The sequence below is a fragment of the Cyphellophora attinorum genome, assembly GCF_001299255.1.
Source record: "Cyphellophora attinorum strain CBS 131958 chromosome Unknown Contig13, whole genome shotgun sequence".
NCBI lineage: Eukaryota > Fungi > Ascomycota > Eurotiomycetes > Chaetothyriales > Cyphellophoraceae > Cyphellophora > Cyphellophora attinorum.
Genome location: NW_017253241.1, coordinates 626,109 through 645,406, shown reverse-complemented (window position 1 = coordinate 645,406; position 19,298 = coordinate 626,109). Strand labels below are relative to the sequence as shown.

At 53.9% G+C, this 19,298-nt stretch overlaps 7 protein-coding genes across 7 annotated transcripts; 2 read left to right on the top strand and 5 right to left on the bottom strand.

Moving 5' to 3' along the window:
• Nucleotides 1–481: 481 nt before the first annotated feature.
• Nucleotides 482–1,993, bottom strand: AB675_11489 (putative 26S proteasome regulatory subunit rpn7; the record flags this gene model as incomplete). Its single annotated transcript, XM_018140340.1, has 2 exons — nt 482–1,456; nt 1,508–1,993. 2 exons carry the CDS (start codon nt 1,991–1,993, stop codon nt 482–484), a joined length of 1,461 nt encoding a protein of 486 aa, XP_017999995.1.
• A 370-nt stretch (nt 1,994–2,363) lies between these two features.
• AB675_11488 (Protein arginine N-methyltransferase 2) lies at nt 2,364–3,602 on the top strand (the record flags this gene model as incomplete). Its single annotated transcript, XM_018140339.1, has 1 exon — nt 2,364–3,602. One exon carries the CDS (start codon nt 2,364–2,366, stop codon nt 3,600–3,602), a length of 1,239 nt encoding a protein of 412 aa, XP_018000050.1.
• Nucleotides 3,603–4,291: 689 nt separating this feature from the next.
• AB675_11487 (Diacetyl [(S)-acetoin forming]) lies at nt 4,292–5,162 on the top strand (the record flags this gene model as incomplete). The annotated part of the gene is made up of 2 exons (XM_018140338.1): nt 4,292–4,338; nt 4,397–5,162. The coding sequence occupies 2 exons, from the start codon at nt 4,292–4,294 to the stop codon at nt 5,160–5,162; spliced, it is 813 nt and encodes a 270-aa protein (XP_017999861.1).
• Nucleotides 5,163–6,337: 1,175 nt separating this feature from the next.
• AB675_11486 (uncharacterized protein) lies at nt 6,338–7,363 on the bottom strand (the record flags this gene model as incomplete). Its single annotated transcript, XM_018140337.1, has 1 exon — nt 6,338–7,363. The coding sequence occupies one exon, from the start codon at nt 7,361–7,363 to the stop codon at nt 6,338–6,340; it is 1,026 nt and encodes a 341-aa protein (XP_018000095.1).
• An 834-nt stretch (nt 7,364–8,197) lies between these two features.
• Nucleotides 8,198–12,442, bottom strand: AB675_11485 (Protein transport protein sec73; the record flags this gene model as incomplete). The annotated part of the gene is made up of 1 exon (XM_018140336.1): nt 8,198–12,442. The coding sequence occupies one exon, from the start codon at nt 12,440–12,442 to the stop codon at nt 8,198–8,200; it is 4,245 nt and encodes a 1,414-aa protein (XP_017999889.1).
• An 847-nt stretch (nt 12,443–13,289) lies between these two features.
• AB675_11484 (putative phospholipid-transporting ATPase) lies at nt 13,290–17,441 on the bottom strand (the record flags this gene model as incomplete). The annotated part of the gene is made up of 3 exons (XM_018140335.1): nt 13,290–13,404; nt 13,458–13,513; nt 13,566–17,441. The coding sequence occupies 3 exons, from the start codon at nt 17,439–17,441 to the stop codon at nt 13,290–13,292; spliced, it is 4,047 nt and encodes a 1,348-aa protein (XP_018000179.1).
• A 904-nt stretch (nt 17,442–18,345) lies between these two features.
• AB675_11483 (Exosome complex component rrp45) lies at nt 18,346–19,287 on the bottom strand (the record flags this gene model as incomplete). The annotated part of the gene is made up of 2 exons (XM_018140334.1): nt 18,346–18,955; nt 19,004–19,287. 2 exons carry the CDS (start codon nt 19,285–19,287, stop codon nt 18,346–18,348), a joined length of 894 nt encoding a protein of 297 aa, XP_018000053.1.
• Between the last annotated feature and the right edge of the window lie 11 nt (nt 19,288–19,298).

The window sequence follows — 19,298 nt, the reverse complement described above, 5'->3', positions numbered from 1 at the left end:
GGAGAGGCAAGAGCCGGAGAAGTAATCGCTTTAGCGGGGTACTAAGGGAGGGCTCTACACGGTCAACGTAGATAAAGAATATGCGGCGTCGATGCACAAAGGACTCGATAGCATGTGTCAATGCTTCGAAGGGCGTCCGAGGAGCTATCAGTACTATCAATCAAGATACTGAAGCAATCGGTGTATCGAAGCATCGTTGGGAGTGGAGAAGAGCAAACAGATCCGGGTGGGGGTGACTGGGGTGGTAGGGCCGAAAGGTGTTGATCGTGCAGTTTGTGATAAGAAATATTAGGCATGCACAGCCGATTTACAGTATCAGACCATGATCTACCTGTGTGGTTGCCTTTCGCTTGTGATCTAGGATGCCTCATATTTGCCTTGTGCTTCTGGGACGTCTACAGTACATGCCTGCGTTCTAAGCAAATGCTTTGTCCCGGGCCTGTCCCGGGCCTGTCCCGGGCCACCACTGCATGTCTACCGATCATGCTCTTTCACTCCCTCTCAATCTTACAGCTTGGCCATACTTCTGCAACTTGGTGATCAGCTGATCTCCCAACTTGACCACGTTGCTGTACTGGCTGTTCTTGTCGTCAGGTCTCGTGGTCTCGATTGTCCCCTGCACTCGGTCGATGGTGCAGTGAATCTTGCCACCAGCAATGAATTTGGCCAGGTCTCGGTCCAGGAAGTCAACACTGACGCCAAATGCTTGAGCCATCGTGGCCAGACCGACCACACGATAGCTCTGTAGCAGTTGCTGATATCCTCGCAAACGCATCTCTCGCACGAACCAGTTTCGATGCTCATACAGATATCGATCGGTCGCCAGGAAACTCTCCTCCACGTCTGCCAACGCCTGGAAGAAGCCTCGGTAGTTGCCATTGTAAAGATCGTTCACCAGACTCGCCAACGGCTTGAAATCGATGGCCTCTTCTGGTTGCGCCTCCGTGCCTGTGCCCAACGCACTGAGATTCACCAAGCCGGTAGCTCGTGATTCTGTCGCAGCTGAAACATCCTTCATTTCCTCATCCCCGCCAGGCAGCTTCTCGTCATCATTGCCGAGAATCACCTTGATTTCCGCCGCGTCCACTACTGACTTCTTGAAGTCTGTTCTCTTCAAAGACAGAGTGCCCGCCAGGACGCTGTACACCACAAGGTCGGAGTAGCTGCATAGCTCGTATGATGTGAATGTTGAGAGCGAGTCCAGGAGTAGTGGTGCTGCGAGGTTGTAGGACCGAACAGTGAGTAAGTGCAGGCCCTTGTACGCCTTGAGTCGGTTTCTCCGGTCCCAGTCACCGCCACCTTCGACCAGAATATTTGCTCGCTCGACCTGCTTCTTGACGAACGCCTTGTCGTTGAAGAACAAGCCGACTCGTATTATGGCAAGCACGATATCAATCTTTGTGCCTAGCGGACCCGTCTTGTCAAACACCTGCTCATACGATGAGATCGCCTTGTCCTGTACTGCCCGTTAGCCCTGTCCGGTTACATCTGCGTTTTGATGGCATACCTTGTCACCGACTCTGGCCCAGAAATCTGCCCGCTTACTTCTCGCCGCCTGCACTTCAGTCTCGCCAGCCTTCTCTTGTGCCTCATCTTCTTCTTTCTGTATATCCTCCAGCTCTTTCTCGTTATCCTTCTTGAGCTCTTCGTACTGTGCCTCATCCCAGGGCAGGAGACCTGAGCTCAATACTTGCTTCTTATTGGGCGGAATGAGATTGCTAGCGACAAGAGACGGTCTTCTTGCTGGCTGTGGCTGCTGTGACTGTGTTCTGCTCAGAGCACCATCCGCTGTGCCTTCGCCGGACCGATTCAATATGCCTTCCGTAGGGTGAGCGAGATGTCTGTAGAGGGGCGCCATCTTGAATTCCTTGATGGCATTTTGAAGATATGTGAGAGACGCCTTTTGAGCCGCTTGCGGTCCTGTCGACAATGTGAAGATGGCTTGAGCGACGCGAAGGTCAGGATACTTCGCGAACTGAGGTTCTGACCCCATCTTGACGGTGACAAGTACTCAGGCGTGTGTGGAGGAGGAGAGCTGCGAGTTGTCGTGGTGTTCAAGCGAGGTTGTGGTTGCGGCTTCAATGTTTGACGAAGCGCAGCGCCGAAGAGTCGCGGCCAAATGATGCCTGCCCGAGATATGCCAAGCCGGGTACCCGAGATCTCGGGCCTCCGCTGTGGGTCTTACGAGGTCAAAAAGATCGAAACTCATCAAAGACTTTGTAGATGCCTCAACTTACCGACAGCACGAAGACTCCTGCTGGCGCGCTCAAAGTGGCCAACGTGGACGAGACGATTGAGGACGATAGGACAGAGAGACCGCTGTGGATGGGTCCTACGGGCAAAGGAGGTTTTGACGACCTAAGATGAGCGTGCCACGACCGATTGTTGACGCTTCGGCCTTATCAAATGTTCGAGATATCGTGAGGGCCGCTGGAGACCACGATCTCGATCGCTTACAACGCCTGCTCGATAGCTCACATTTCGAGGGTTGTAAGCCGGTCGATGTGCAGGAGCCCGAGCATGGCTACACTCCTTTGCACGCTGCCATTGCATCGTGTCGTAGTGACGGAGCCACAGATGGAATTCTGGAGGACAACGAATCTAAGGCCTACGAGACAGTCAAACTGTTGTTCGAGAACGGTGCCATCTGGAATCAGCTCGACCGGAACGATGAAACACCTGGCTGTATTGCACATCGCCTTGGCCTAATATCCCTGTACCAGCTCATGGTCGATGCTGGCGTCAGGGCTGAGCTGCTTCTGAATCGCTTGGACGGGTATGAGGAGCTCGAAGATTTAGACGACGAAGACGAAGACGATGCTGCCGAACCTGATTCGCACGATGAGTCGGATACAGAGGCGCCAGAACTGGTGGTGACCACGGCAGAAGGAGAGACTTCTTCTGTCCAGCAGGGCTTACTGGAGGCAAGTACGGAGGATGTCGACTCAAAGGCATATCTGTCTTCCGCACTGTCCTTCGACGACGAGATGCTGTTGGACGAATCACAGAACGGTGTCATGATGAAATGGGAGAGCGACATCATGGCGCGCTCTGCGGATTTGCTTCTCTCCAGGCCTGGCCTCAAGATCCTGAACATCGGTTTCGGGATGGGCATCATTGACACACATATCCAGTCGCACATGAACAAACCAGCTGAGCATCACACCGTCGAAGCACATCCGGATGTACTCCGAGACCTCAAATCGAAAGGCTGGCAAGATAAGCCAAACGTATTCATCCACGAGGGCAAGTGGCAGGATGTCTTGCCTGAACTTGTCGCGGAAGGTCAAACATTTGACGCGATCTACTACGACACATTCGCCGAGTCCTACCACGACTTCAAAGAATTCTTCTCGGAGCAACTCATCGGATTGCTCGACCAGGGTGGCAACTGGTCGTATTTCAATGGCATGGGAGCAGATCGTCAGATCAGCTACGATGTCTACCAGAAAATTGTCGAGATCGACCTCATGGAGGCAGGCTTTGACGTCGAGTGGACTGATTTCGACCTTCCAAACCTTGGTGCAGCCTGGACGGGTGTGAAACGGAAGTACTGGAACGTCGAGCAGTATCGACTGCCGGTTTGCAAGTTCATGGACTGATACAAAACTTGGAGTCGATCAACACCCAGTGCTGGCGACTCCCATATCTGACAGGAAGCGATGGCACACGCGCAGTCCAGAAGCAGACCACGATGACATACCACGGACAGGAGGCTTCTCGTGCTATAGCATTGCGTCAATGGGTGCTGTAAGTCCTACCGCCAAGACTATTCTGGGCGCCCCGAAAGAGGCAATCAGATTCAGGAACCACTGACTCCTCACATGTCACGCTACTTCACCAATGCGGCTCAATTCCGAGCAGAGACGCGCCTGCCCGGCTCAACGGCCCTGTTGCGCAGCTAACGTGGAGGAAAGAACTCGCGAAGGTTCGCGATATCTCCATCAAAGCCAGTACCCCGCATCATGATCACATATTCCGGACCTACCAACAAGAGTCCTCTGACTCGCCTGTGACGCGGTACAAACATGTCTGCTGCATCACCACGCGGCTAGGCCTGATGCCCAGTTACCCCTTGAGGACTGACAGCCTCCATGGCTCCGAGATGAGGGGAAGACAGCTCTGTGACAGGTCCTGTACCTTCCGTCACAATATGTACAAAATCCTACATGTGCCTGCCAGAGTAGGTGTGGCACTTCAGCATTCGACACTTGTTATTGATATTCAACGTCCGGCCGCCTGGGACTCAATACTGTCCACCGACAGCAGTGAAGGAGCCTAATCGACCATCATGTCTTCCCAAAAGACCGCCATCGTGACCGGCTCAAGCCGAGGAATGTACGTTCACCCACCACGAGTGCCCTCCTTTATGCCATGATCTGACAATACCACCCAGCGGCGAAGCCATCGCCCGCCGCCTCGCCAAAGAAGGCTACCGCGTGTGCATCAACGACGTCTCCGCTAACAAAGCCGGCATCGACAAGCTCGTCTCTGAGCTCAACTCCCAACACGGCGCCAATGCAGCCCACGGCATCGTCGCCGACGTGACCAAATCCAGCGAAGTCAAGGCCATGATCGCCGAATCCGTCTCCAAACTCGGGCCCCTGACCGTCATGGTCGCCAACGCTGGTATCGCTCAAGTCACGCCCGTATTGGAGATCTCTGACGAGGACGTTGTCAAGATGTTCAATGTCAACTTCATTGGAGTCTGGAACTGCTATACGCATGCTGCGCGGCAGATGATCGAGCAGGGTGATCGACCGGAGGGGGAGAGTGCGTACAAGATTCTAGGTGCTGCGAGCATTGTTGCGTTCAAGCCTTTCCCGCTGTTGAGCCATTATAGCGCCAGCAAGTGGGCTGTCAGGGGTTTCACCCAAGTCTTTGCCATGGAAATGGCAAGGCATAAGATCCGGGTGAACGCTTATGCGCCTGGGATCGTAGGAACGGCGATGTGGGATCTGATCGATGAGAAGCTGGGCGAGATTGAGGGAAGGCCGAAGGGCGAGACTGTGCAGAAGTACGCCGGGGATCTGACGGCATTGGGCAGGGTGAGTGTTCCTGAGGATGTTGGAGATGTTGTCGGCGGATGGATGGCGAGTAAGGACAGCGACTTCTGCACGGGACAGACTGTTGTGATTGATGGTGGGATCGTGTTCACATGAGAGAAACCAGAACAGTTGACAGAATCGCAACTGAAAATAAACCTGCTCACAAAAGCTGCCGAACAAGAGCGTCGGTGGTTTGGCCGCAGTGTCGTGGGCACAGGTCGTGGCTCATATTCCAAAGCAGCCGACCGTGCCACAGCGTAAGCTACCCCAATAACCATGAACCTCATGCCACATCCTCGGCGGCCCTCAGTCCTTGACACAACCGCTCAAAGTGCCCCTTCAGCTCCTTCTCCCCACCTTCATCAACCACCCCTGCCCCGTCATCGTCCACGTACAGGTCCATAGCCTCTGCATCGAGCCCGCCACGCTCACCGTTCCTCCCCTCGATGCCCGCTCCTCCGCCACCCAGGCCGGCTAGTCAGAGCTCCCCCTTAGCAGCGCTCCCCGTTCCCTGCTTCGGCGGGTACTCCTTCCCGTCAACCGTGGTCTTCGGTGCACAGGTGCAGCGCTCTTCCTCGGGAATGGAGTCCATCACGGAGGGGATATGTTGGCCACAGCCCCACCAGGTTGCCTTCTCTGTATTTCGCGTCAGTCTGGGAAGGTGCATATTGGAAGGCACGACAATGGTTTAAATGAAGCGATGTATGGATGCGATAGGTTGGGTGCGATGCGACTTACGGCAGGTCGTGCAGGTGCGTTTCATGCACATGTTGAGAGGCTTCTTGAGTGAGCTGGTAGAATATTGGCAGATAGTGGTTCTGTACCGGCTTGATCGTTGGGTAAGCAGACAGAGGTTTTGTGGGCGAATTTGGTTTTAATAATCGCTTCTGATTTGAACAATTTGGCCTCGACCTCGGCCTTTGTAGTTTTCAAGTATGCGTTTTGTAACTCTGTCGTTGTGTGAAGATGATAATGTGACGTGTTGCTCTCGAAGACCAGATCGTGGACTATATGATAGCGGGGCGACTCAGTCGCCGAGGTCGCCGATTAGATTCCCGCGGAGAACAACATGGATCGTTGATATTATTGGGAGACAGGTCGACTTCACAATAGTGAGTAGCAATGATTTTCATTGTCTATCTACAGGAGCTATGCCATTAGAGTCCTTTTTGCACCCTCTGCAGCACGCCGGCTGGATATGCTACGCTCGGAAATGGTTGTGTACAGTCTCAGTGTCGTCAATCGTATGCCATTCCTAATTTCCTGACCACTGACGCTTCAACGCATGTTCAGTCGGCCAATGGATCGTCTCTGTTCCGTCTGAAGCCTCCGTTTGCGTTCTTGCCGAGACCTGGAATGGGGTGATGGTAGCTTTTTGTGTTCTGGCTTTGAGTATCCGAGAAGTCCAATGGCTCAGCGTAGCTGCCTGGCACACTCTGTCGGTTGACTCTGGCTTTGCTCGGAGATGCATGACGAGGTGGTCTGGGTGGTTGAGGCTCGTGCTGGGGAGTAGAGAAGTCGCTTTCCTGACCATATGAGAAGTCTCGCCGAACGTTCGAGCGGGTCTCGGATGCATTTGTCGCCGTGTAATCTGTGCCGTAGAACTTTGCCTCTGATTCCCGGTTAATGCCACCAACTTTGGCAGGCTTCTCGTGTCGGTAGGCACGCATATCGTCGTCGTGACCACCTTCCCATCGGCTCTCTTGCACCTGACGGATCTTGGCCTCCTTCGCTCCTGCCTTCTTGCTGCGTGCTTTGTTCTTCTCCTTCATGACCGGTGCTTCTGAGGACATCTCGGTCACGCTTTCTGTACCCGTCCAAGATGCGCCGTCGTCACTGTAGCCTTGACCGACGACGCTACCGCCACCTAGTTTTGTGCTCTTTGTTGCATTACTGAGTGTAGTACCATTGGGTCCCTTCCGTCTCAAGACTGTCGACTTGTACTCTTCCCAATCATTCTTCTTCCACTGAAATCCGCCGTTCTTCGCCCAGAAGAAGAACCAGATGATCAAGACAACGAATCCGACGCCGATGAGAGCGAAAGCAGCCTGGACGCCCTTCATGTTTATTGCATTGGGGTCCACGCCACCCGCTTTGGGGTTGATGTGCGTGGTATGGGCTGCATCGCGTGCAGTCAAGGATCTTGAGGCGAGTGACTGGAGTGTTGATGTGGTGTGGCTTCTTTTGGTGTTCTGGAGGAAATCTGACGGGGCGTCGAGAGCTTGTCTTTCGGCAAAGGTGAGAGATGAAAGGTACGTTGGAAGGTCTAATGACGATGACCGGGCATCGGATGTGAGTGAGAGAACGGGTGGCATTCTGTTCAGGAATGTGACCTCGTGGGTCGAATGCCGGAGGTGTGAAGTTTGCTCATGCACTGGCTTCCGCTACCACTTGAGAATAATCAGATGGCGGTTCTTGTTGTCAATATGTGACAGAGAACACTCAGCTTAGTTGTGCACGTCTATTGAGGTCGACAAGATATTTGCGGTCACTCCCAGACTATTTCATGCGCAGGTGGCTGGTAAGGGAGGCGAGGCTCACCCGACTTTTGGTCGAGGAGGCTGGCGCTACGTCATGTTGCCATTTTGCCATTTTAGGGCAAGCACGCCTAGACCGAATGTTCTCCACGACAACCAGCGTCGCGACTTCGTACCGAACGGTGTCATCGACTGCGACCTCACCTGCACTTCACTTGCTTCTGGCCACGTTTTACTTGCCAATCGTCACTGCCAGGCCCGTTGAGAAGGATCGACCAAGATGGCAGAGGAGGCCTCTGAATTCAGATATCTCCCAGAGCGCGCCCCCAGCGGATTTTATACCAGGCGCCAAGAATCCACTTCCCTCGAGCGACTTCCACGGGTCACGGAGCACGAGAAGCAAGAACATCATGCTGAGCCATCAAGCCGTGGCAAGCGCCACTAGATACATCTATCTTAGTCTACCATAACACTCGTCGCTATGCATACATCCCATTTGGCTTTTTCCGGATACCCGAACTCCGGCAATGCTTCCTTCCATCGTGGCTGTGACGCCCTGAAGAGGGCAACATTGGCTCCCTGCACCAGATCCGATACATCCACGTCACCAACTGTCATTCCGAGGCCGCGTTGGCGGCAGTCACAGTCCTTTCTCGACGCCATAGAAAATTCTCAGTGTGATACAGCCGGCCCAGGCGCCCCTGTAGAATTCGTAGTCGTCAAGTCCAGATCATCTTCCTCGTCGAGGTCTTTCTTCTCCACCTGCATCATCGTCTCGTCTTCGGCGTCCGACCCGTCCTCGTCACTCTCCTCCCGAATGCTTCGACTATCCATACTGCTGCGAAAGTCCTTTGCATCCACGAACAAGCTATCCCTACCCTTGCCTTTCCCATCAAAGCTCGTCTTCGCGTCCACAAACTCATCCGCTGCCGTAGCAACACTCATGCGAGTATCGTTACCCTCTCTGATGCTGCTCCCTGCAAGACTAGCCGCGCCCAGCCTACTACTGGCTCGCGAAGCAATGCTGGCGGTTCCGTCATCGGCGATGCCATCCTCTGCCACCTTATTCTTGTTTCGCATCTGAATGCGCTCCTCGGCAGTCATGTTCCGCCACTCATCTCCCATGGTAATGACACTAGCTTTCTTACCATGGAGAATGAAGCTGCCTGTACCGCGACGGAGCTCTTCGCTTTCACCACTATGCGTGCTCTTGATCCCGTCCTCAGTGATAGCGCTAGACCCTGATTCGCGCGCCTTCTTGTGCCGGTGCGAGGATGGCGATGCGTGGTGTGGATGGCTGTGCTCGCGAAGGCTTCGTTGTAGACTGCGACGAACGCTGGTGCCTCGATCTCGTAGGAAGTGGTCGGAAGATGGCGAGATAGCACCGACGCGGTCTCGCTCGGACTCACTCGTGTCTGGGCGCTTCTCCTTGCTCTTTGACACGTCACCGTCCACGCCAAGCAAACCAGCTTCCCGTAGCACGCGCTCTTCACCTGCATCGATCTTGTTTTCTTGCTCTTCTGGGATGACTCGCTGCGAGAGGATGCTGTCATGGGGCACGATCTCAGGTCGCGACTCGCGTCTGCCAGTGGGAAATGCCTCCTGGATAGCCTTTGGACTCCCATGCATCGACGTCGGCCTTTCCGCAGTCCCGTCCAATGGTTGCTCAAGAGGTGTCAATGAGGCCCGACGACTAGTCATCGGCTTCGTCGACGTGGGCGATAAGGTCAAGTTGGTGCCATCGGTATCCGTCCGGGTCAGACTCTGCTGGCTTGACTTTAGAGGCGTCAACTTCTGAGGAGTGCCCTTGGGTGCTGGGAAATCGGTGGCGGACTCCTGCTCCAAGTCCATGGCTAGGATCTCACGATGCGTCTTCTGCCGCCATAGCTCAACGCGCGCCCATTTCAGCTTCGCAGTCATCCGCCCAGCGGCGAGCACGACAGACTCTCTTGTCTTCTGCTGGATCGGCAGACATAGTGCCAGGCCTCTTGCATTCCTAAGCAGAGCATCCAGCTCTTTCTGCGCGACTGCGATCCGCTCGTCCCACTCGCTGAGCTTCTCATGCACAAGTTGTCGACGATAGAACATGATCTCCCATGCAGCCTGTGGGTCTTGGAAAGGCGACATGGGTGTGGCATTCTTTGCAGTTTCTGCACTTCTGTTCGAGACTTCCGAGTCCTTGCGGAAAAGCTGCCTGCCTTCATAGCCCGTTCCGAGCAAACCTCGCATGCGGACGCCGGCTGATCTGAACGTTGACGCATAATTGATCTTCTGGATGAAGTCATTTCGATCTGCCTCAGAATTCGCAAGGAACACTTCCTCCAAGTTGCCATGCTTCTGTAGTACCAAAGCATTTTTGTGCCGCTTATAGCTTGTATCGTACAGTGCTACTGCATCGTCCACAGAAATGAGCGCATCAGGCTTGAAGTCATGTACGGGTGGCTTGAAGATCAATGCCGTTGTCTTGTTGCCGACTTTCGCATGCTGGTCTTGCTGAGCGATCAATCTCTTGATCCACCCGACATCACGGAAGAAGTATAGCTTCGAGTCCGTGATCAGAACGCCCCATTCCTGCCATGGACTCGACGTCTTCTTCTTCTTGGGATTCTTGCGCCACAATAGGCCGACCTTAGCAATCTTTATGCTGACCAGACCTGCCTGTGCCTCGCCGGGATTGTGAATACCTGCCTGAGACATGAAAGCATCCGGGCGCGATCGCGCTGACACAATCTGCAGGACTGAGGATTTCAAGAATGCCCGATGCAGCTCAGGTATATCGAATGCTGGAGCAGTTCCGGTAGCCTTGTAAGTATCCTCAATATCTAGAATCTCTTTTATCGGAGGCCGCAGGACTTCCAGCTTGTTGTCAAGAATCAGCAAGTATGGATCCACAGGCCCTCTAAGCTTCTCTGAGCTCTTAACCTTCATCAGACTCTTCTTTGGCCGCGGTGCAGATAGACGATGGCTGTTGACTGCGACCTCGTCATCAAAGTGTATGAAGGGCGTATAGCAGATGTTATCGTAGAAGCAGTCGAGTATGTCGCTGGATATCGTGACGGGACCTTGCTGGGTGTTTTTGAAGTAATCGTGCTTTGTCATCTTCCTCTTGTTGTTCTTGTTGTGAGTATCAGAGTGTAGAAGCAGGATTGAGAATGCGACGAAGGTGGTCTCATCGGTAGACGCGAATATGCCAGGATTGCATTCGAAGTATCGATCAGCGAAGCCGGCCAGTAGGCGGTCGATCTGTTGTGTTTCTTTGGGGAGTTCGACCTCCATCAGCATCTTCCTGATGGACATGTCGACAGATTCTCCGAAGTACGAGAAACCACGCATGTACTTCCGTAGACACGTCTTGGAGAATTCATCAGCAGTCTTGCACAGGACTGTTGCCATCGAGCCTCGCGGGATGGCAGCTTCCAGCCTCTCAAGGTAGGAAGCAGGCGTATCAGACTCATCACGTTTCGGGTAGATCAATTCAGGGACTTCCTCTCGCGGTATCTGTAGCGAGTTCGACTTGGAAGCCGGCGTCCCCGGCGTGCTGTTAGCATGCCGTGGAGGCGCCGAGTTCTGTCTCAGCCGGTGTGGAAGCGAGAGCAGATCACCGAAACTTCTTCTGCCTGTCGTTGAAGTAGAGGTGCGAGTTGAGCCGGGCTGTGTTTGGTCAACGAGTCGCTCTGCTGATTTGTGAAGCGAGCTCAATGTCGACGAACGGCCTCGTGCACCTAGTCTAGGAGGTATCAATGTAGGAGGAGTGGAGTGGCCAGAGTGCGTCGACTCCTTGCGCAGAATTGATGGTCCTGGGGAGCCAAAAGGTGCATTCGTCAAGGCTGTCATGGAATGGGTTGGCGAGGCAGCACCCGAATCTGCATCCCGAAATCTGACGGCAGAGGTCGACTTCCTGCTAGGAGACATGGACGAGCGGCCACCCTCGAAGCCAGCCGTTGAGAAACTGGGACGCTCTGAGGTGGGTTGCACTTTCTCCGGCAGCGGAAAGAGAGGTCCCTTGTCTTTCTTCCGCCGCTTCAGCTTAAAGAAGGTCGTGGTGGTATGTGTAATTTGGGTGGTAGTCGTTCTTGCATACAGCCTTTCGCCTGAGCTTCCATCTGACCGCGAGGAGTGGTCGGAAAGTCGTTCGATTGGTATGGCAAGCTGCGAGCCCGCTGTGTCTCCGTAAGCAGGAGGACCTTGGGAGCTGGCTTGGGTGCGGTCCTGGTCCACCGACCCATCTACCGAGCCACCAAGGTTCGGCGTTGAGGCAGCGACAGTGCTGTGCCCCTCCGGCACTGATTCAAAGCCACGCATGGTCCCCTTGGTGGGACCGTTCCGCCGAAATGGGCTGGGTGCTCGACGTGCGAACAGCTTTTGTATAGACTTGTCGGGATCTTGGGCCGTGGCATCGACTGTAGGGGCCGTCTTTATGATCGCGGGAGTGGGGGGAATGTCATCTGCATCCACTGCCGGTTTCTTGAACCGATAGGAGAGCTGTGAATCCGACGCATTCTTGAACCTCAGCAGAGAGAATCGCTTCGGGCGAGTATTGGGATCGGCGTCTGGCACCACAAGACTTGGTCGCGAGGGCTCTTCGACCGGCGTCTCGATCACGGACGCGGCATCGTCGTCTCTCGTAGCAGTCGTGCTTACTGAAACGCTCTCTGTTGCGCGGCTGTCGCTTGGCTCTGCCGGGTCTACTTGTATCGATGGTCGCGAGGAGGGGGTGGCTTCTTCTTTGGCCATGAGGGGCGGCCCGAAATCCATCGAGTTAAACTTGGGCAGGTGCACACTCCTGCGATCCCCGAGTTTGCCATCCTTCTCTCTTGCCTCTCGTTTCGGTGGAGGCGAGGCATCGAAGATTGTGTGACGGTGGTTCTTGCTGCTATCGCCTGTCGCAGGTCGACTGCGGAGGCTGGCAAAGGGCATGTTCTCGTTTGGGGTCGTTGGAGAGGAGGTAGTGCCAACTTTCACATGTGCGTAGTCATTCTAGGTACAACAGCGACACAACATGCAAGGCATCATTCAAATCGTAGTCGACAACGTGTTCGAGTCGTGCAAGTAGTGCATACACGTCAGGCCCGCCTGAGGTGATTGCACTTGGGACGGAAAGCGAGAAAAACGAGCGGAGGTGAGATAACGAGGCGGGACTCAGACAAGGAGTGGAGGTGGTGGTAGTGCTAGTAGTTCCAAGTCACTGTGATGAGAACCTGAATGCCAGGGTTCAACTTGGCCCTGACGTGCATGGGTACAGGCACATTCAAAACATGCAGGGCTGATGCTGCGACCATAGTCTGTCAATCTTTTAAGAGACAAAGTCGATTGTTGTGCTTGCCGGGCGCCCCTTACTGACGATGCTTCTCTAGACTTTCGCGCAACAGGAGACCAACTTCCAGGCCATCATGGACCCAACGTCTGGGAAGACTTCGGTCACTTGGGCCCCTGGCTGAAGCGCAAGAACTGCCACGTGCGACCCCAAACGTCCCATAAACCTAGCGTTTCCGGGACCCGGCTCTAGTCTGTTTCAGGATTCCCTCGTTGATGCCCGAGCGATCCGAAATGACGCTGACCGGAGGCACGAGGCCATCGGGACACCTGCGGTACCTGGTACCTGGTTTCCCAGGATCAGGTACTTCAGCAGATCACTTGTAGTACAAATATGGCATTCAACTACACATCTCGCTCGTCGCTCAAAGCATTTTGACAACCTTCCGCGTAACACATCAGTCTCCACGAAGCAGTGAGACACCACACCGTGCAGAACAGGCTAGCTACCTCATCTTGCTTGTGAGCTCGCCTCATATGTACCATAACGTCCACGCTCTTTCGTCGTGTCATATGCATTGAGCAAGCGCATCTGCCCGCCGTCATCATTGGCGGAGAAAGCATATCTAGGTCATGGTCAGTGACTTGTTCAAAGTACCAGGAGAAAGCCGGAACATACCCTCTTTGCTTTCTCTGTCGTTGCACCAGGCGCACCTTCCGAACTGCTTTCTGGAACTGCACATATTGTGTTAGCGTATATACCAGCACAAGTATCCAGCAGACTTACCTGCTCCATTCGCGGTCGATAGTCCGCCACATTATACTTGCTGATCTCCTGCACAACATGATAATCTTGCGCAAAGTACTGCCTCTTCGCATATTTCCACGCGAAGTCGCGCACAAGACACACTGGCGTCAGCACCAGACACAGCGCATAGAATATCGGTGACTCGAACATTTTCGGGACAATGCCAGCTAGCTCGTTCGCCGTAGTCAGACCGCCACCTAGTCTCGGGCTGAGCCATCCATAGAAGGGGATGAACGCCAGCCAGATACCCAGCGAGCCAGGTATCGCAGCGAAAGTCCACTTGTTCCAGATCGTAGTGACCAGTGCCGCCTTGCCGAGAGCCACGATGAGCACGGCCGTGTACGTGGATGTACCCCACAGCCAGTGGCCGCCAATCTTGCCATTGCTGAGTATTAGATCGTCCCGGAAGAAGTATATCGAGAAAACGTAGGATAGAATCGAATGATAGAAGCCGTTGCCCATCCATGTCCAGAAGCTGTGCATGCGGAAGAATGTGCCTTTCTGCCCAAGCTGGTATAGTTGTGGATACCTATCCAAGAGGCGAGCGCTGATGAATTGGTCAAAGACTCCGATCGCCAAAGGCGGAAGCGCCGTAAAGAAGACGTTGTAGAAAGACAAGATCCACGATTCGTAGATAATCTGGCCGGTGAACAGATTCTGGAACGAGTACCAGAATTGTGTGATGTACAGGATGACGTTCTTGTAGAACGAGTAAAGGATAACTTTGCTGACACGTTGGTAACTCCATGCGCCGTGGACGAGTAGGAGTTTTCGCAGGAAACGGAACTGTGCAATGGACACATCGGCGCTTCTGGCAGCCTGCAGGCCCTCGAGACCACTGATTCCGACGCCGACATGGGCAGCTTGAATCATAGACACGTCGTTGGCACCATCGCCAATGGCCAGCAGTAACTTCTTTAGATTGCGCTTGACCAGTCTGACCACATCAGCTTTCTGCAACGGGGATACTCGACAACAGATCACAGCCTTGCACATCAGTGCTAGATCGAGGAATAGACGCTCAAGATCTTTCTCCAGCGCAAAAGCCAGTGACTTCCCGTCGATGATCAAAGCCAGGGTATCGTTCTCGCCATTCGCTGCAGCACTACGCACCGCATCCAGTTTCGACTGTATATTCTGCCGCGTCGCATGTGCTGAGTCCTCGTTGACGATGAGAAGTGTCATGTCCTCGCTAATCAACTTACAGCTCATGCCGATGTTGATCGCAGTCTCTTGCCTGTCTCCAGTAAGCACCCAGATCTTGATGCCGGCAGTTTGGAGAGTCGCAATGGTATCCGGCACGCCGTCTTGAAGCTTGTCCTCGATGGCAGTCGCGCCGAGAAAGTACAAATCGCGCTCAATGATCTCCGCAGCCTTCATGAGCTCCTCTTCTCGATTGCCACCAACGGTGGCTGCGGCTTTGTCATAGATGGCTTGCCATTCACGATACTCGTTCTCTGGAACTTCACGCATAGCAAGGCACAGGGTACGAAGTCCTTCTGTGGCATAATCCTCAAGATGGTGCATCGTGGCATCCACAACTGGGTTGTCTTTTCCCAAGCGCTCCAGTATGACCGTATCGGCACCCTTCGTGTATACGCGCACTTTTCCATCTGGACAGCGATAGATGGTAGACATCCTCTTTCGTGTAGAGTTGAATTCACAGACAGCGAGCAATTGATACTCTTCTTGTCGCCCATGGACCTCGATCATCACTGATCGCGGCTTTCGGGCGACGAACTTGTAGCCGAGCTGCACGGCGCCTTCCACCAAAGCACCCTCGTCTGGCGACGCCGCCTGATACTTGATCTCCTTCTCATCTTTGACTTCTGGAATGACCGTGTGGCAGGTTGCCAGCAGTGCCAAGAAGTGATGCAAAGCGAACGACGTCTCGTGCCCTTGTTGATTCGCGATAAGCTGCTTAAAGTCATGGATGCCTTCGTAGTCGTCCGGACCCGATGCACGTCTGTCTTCAGGCACTTGATCAGCGTACATTATACCGCCTATTGAGCATTGCCTGAACTCCATCATGTTGCAAGTCAGCGTGCCCGTCTTGTCCGAGAAAATGTACTCGATTTGTCCCAGCTCTTCGACAAGTGATGATGTTCGACACACGGCTGGAGTATCCGTCTCGACATGATACATGTCCAAATCACCTGCAATCATAAAGGCCATGATAGTCTTCACAATCTCAACGGTCACAAACAACGATAGTGGCACTAGGTTCGAATAAAGTACCCAGTATGTGCCCATATCGAGAAAGAATTGTTCTGCCGTGTTGTAGTCTCCAATCACACTCTCCAGGTAGAAATGCTTCTTCACTTGGTTGCCACGGACTATGAGATCGCCCACGGTGCTGATGGCACTCAAAACAAGGAGAATTCCGATGAGCATCACAATCTGCAAATTGAGCATTCGCTCCACATCAGTCCGCTTTATCGGCGTCGCAGTTGCGTTCCGCATCAGCTTCGATTCGTGGCCAGTGAATACGACCACACCGTGGATCCATGGTGTATTTCGGAGAGTGGCACCTCGGAGCAAAAGTTGCTCAGGGTTGAGCGGCAGTTCCTTGTCTTGCTGCGTGACATTCGATCTCAACGTGGCCTCATACGTGTAGAGACTGCTGTTGGGCTGTTCCGATTTGATCTGACCCGACATTCGTGACAGATCATTCGGATTGATCAGATGAGATGTCTCAGGAATGGCCTGCTTAATCTTGAGGTTGGTCTCACCATCCAGATTCGCCGTCTCGATGTAGCAAAGTCCTTCGGGCTCCGAGCTGGCGAGCAGAACCAGATCGGCCGGGATCGGCTCCTCTGATTCGACTCGCACTATGTCGCCGACCTTTATGTTGATCCATTTTGTAGTTTGGAATCCTCCATTCTTCAGTACCAGCGCTTTGGAATAATTTAGACCTCTGTCGGCCAGCAGCCTTTGGTAGTCCTCGTACGCCTCTTTGATCGCAGACACGAGTAGAACAATGAACAACGGCACGACGGTAGTATATCGGTTCGTGGGCGAGACGCCTGGTATTTGCTGTAAGACCGCCGTGAACAAGAAGAAAAGATTGGCGACTTTTGTAAACTGTTCGTACAAGAACTTTGGAAGGAAGGTGGCTGCGTTGTACTTCGTTGTTGAGATATGGTTGTCTACCCAGCCATGTCCTGAGTTCTCGGCCGGGTTGTTCAGGGCGATGAATCGTGGTCCTAGAGACGCGGGATCGATCTTCTTGCTGAAGATGCCGGTGATGCGATCGATGAAGGGCTTGCTCTCTCTACTCGATGGCGCGTCCTCTGTTCCGACCGTATCTGTACGTCCTCGTCCGGCGCTATCGGTGAGTGGTAGATTCATGTCCGAGTACTGGTTCTCGGGTCGCATGCCGAGCATGCCCTTTGCTTTGTCCATGATTGACCCGCCCATAGACAACACACTGCTCCTATTGCGCCCATGACCACTCTGTACCACGTTGACTCTACCGCCCGGAATATCGTCATCGGTACGACCCGCTTGGTCATAGTATTTCTGGTACGTAGACTCATCGTCCCCATAGTCGTCGGCATCGTGGTAGCGGGCGAAGTTGTTCAAGTCAGACGTTTGGGAGTAGTTCCTCTCGTTGTAGCTTGGAGCGAATGGTCTGGGAGGATTGTACGTGTTGGCCTGGTTGCTCGAAGAAGCCTGCGGCCTGGCGCCGACGAAATCATCGTAACTCGTGGAGGGTCGGGGTTGGGGCTCGTCTGAATCGTCTTCTATGGAATACGCCTCCGCTGGTGGCCGTTGGCCGGTGTTGTATGAGCCGCCTGCGTCAAAAGGGTTGCTTCGTGAGGGTCCTCCGTTGTGGTACGGGTTGTTCGACATTATGAGGGGGAGGCAGCACTACGTCGCAATTCGACTGCGTTTGCGACCTCGTTACCTCTCATGAAGCCATAATACATGCGCGAGGAAGGGTGGAAGGTTGTGATAGAGATGTCGTTTGCGCTCCGAATGAGATCAGAGCTCAGCGGCGCAGTGGACGGCAGCATGCAGAGTCGCAGCCAAAGTCGAATGCCGATTGACTTGGCCTAGTGCTGAGCCTCACTCGCTTCGAAAAGGTGCAGGACAAGCGGAGCTTCACAGGAACCTTGAAACAGCGTAGCAGGTGGGCGAATTAGGGGTCCAACTCAGGCAATAGTGAATACAGGTGGTTCTACAGGGGTGGCTCGGTATAGCCAACGCCTATAGGATGGACGATGCACCCCAAGACTTTTTCTTGGGGCAAGTTCCAGCGCTGCTGTACGGCAGCCAAGCCCGCGCAGCTTTTCTTTATTTGGACTGACCATTCAAAGGCGTCCTTCTCGCCCGTTGTCCATGCCCGATAAATGAACCCGCGGACCTCTTCGATGAACTTCGCAAACCCCATCTTCATGTGTAAGGCGCAGTTCCTGCGCATCGGGAGGACGCAGGATGGCCGTAGCTAACACAGATCGAGGCAGACCACATACCTGATGGGCTTTATACTAGGCCTGAAGCCCGCATCATTACCGTGCTAGGTGCTTGAAGACCACCTCTCGTCAGCCGGCTCAGGCGTATTCGAATCACTTCTGCCATCTAGTTTATCCTGCCTTGCCTCGATTCCTCCGCAACGGCAGAGAATGCTGTGGGTGTAGCGATTTTATGAGGCTGTGCTTGGTGGTCCACCGGTCTCTAGTCTTCGTAAGACTCGGCTTCCGTCTGGCTGTATTTCATCGGACCATGCGTGACATCGCCAGCCTTTGCCCGGCCGTCAACCCAGTGGTTTCTCAAAGCGCTCATTCTCCGCCCTCAGCTCCCCGATGAGACCATTAACGTCACGCTTCGTAGCCTCCTCTGCCAGTTTCTGCGTGATCAATGTGTTCGTCTCCTTCGCCTTCGCAAGTGCCAGCATAGTCAGCTTGAGCATCACCATGGGATCGACCGATACTCCTCCCAACTTCGCAATCTGACACAGCTCAAAGTCATTCGCCGTCAGAATCATCTCCGCCTCACTGACCTGCTCCTCCTTGTGAGTCGCATCCAGTATCACAACCTCCCCACCATGATAGAAGCTGAACGTGAAGCATATCGGCGTGTGCATGATGCTCAGTGGAACAGGTGTACGCTCGGCGTAGGCGTAGATAGTGACCTCTTCGCCATTGACAGAGACATCAGGCCGTCGGAAATGTCGTAGGGCGGCTATGATGGCAATACATGAGCCATCAATCAGACCTCCATCTGCGTCGAGGACGTGAACATCCGCCCGGATCGACCAGCACTTGGCGCCGGCCACGATACACAAGGCCTCTGTGTCGATGGCGCGTGATCGTCTGATTGCCTTCTCGAGCATCCGGGAGAGAATCACCTCCTGCTCTGACGGACTTTGTAGGATTAGCAAAGGTTACCTCCTTCTGATGAGTGTTGCCTACCGTCCAACATCAAACCCAGCGGACGCTATTGGGCTGAGCTCAGTGTTGATGGTGAAAATGCCATCAAACTTCCTATCCTCCAACGGCTTGGTGACTTCTGCAGAGATCTGTACCAGTATCCTGGTCTTGCCCAACCGCAATGTGACACTCCCATACCCATCGCCAAAGGTCAAATCCGCCTTGCGAGCATCATTCAGACCTCGTCCATCAAGCCTTACTCCTTGCGACAAGGCCTCAAGAATGAAAGATCTCTCCACATTGGAGATGTTTGCCGCCCGTGGCATCCTCGTCAACG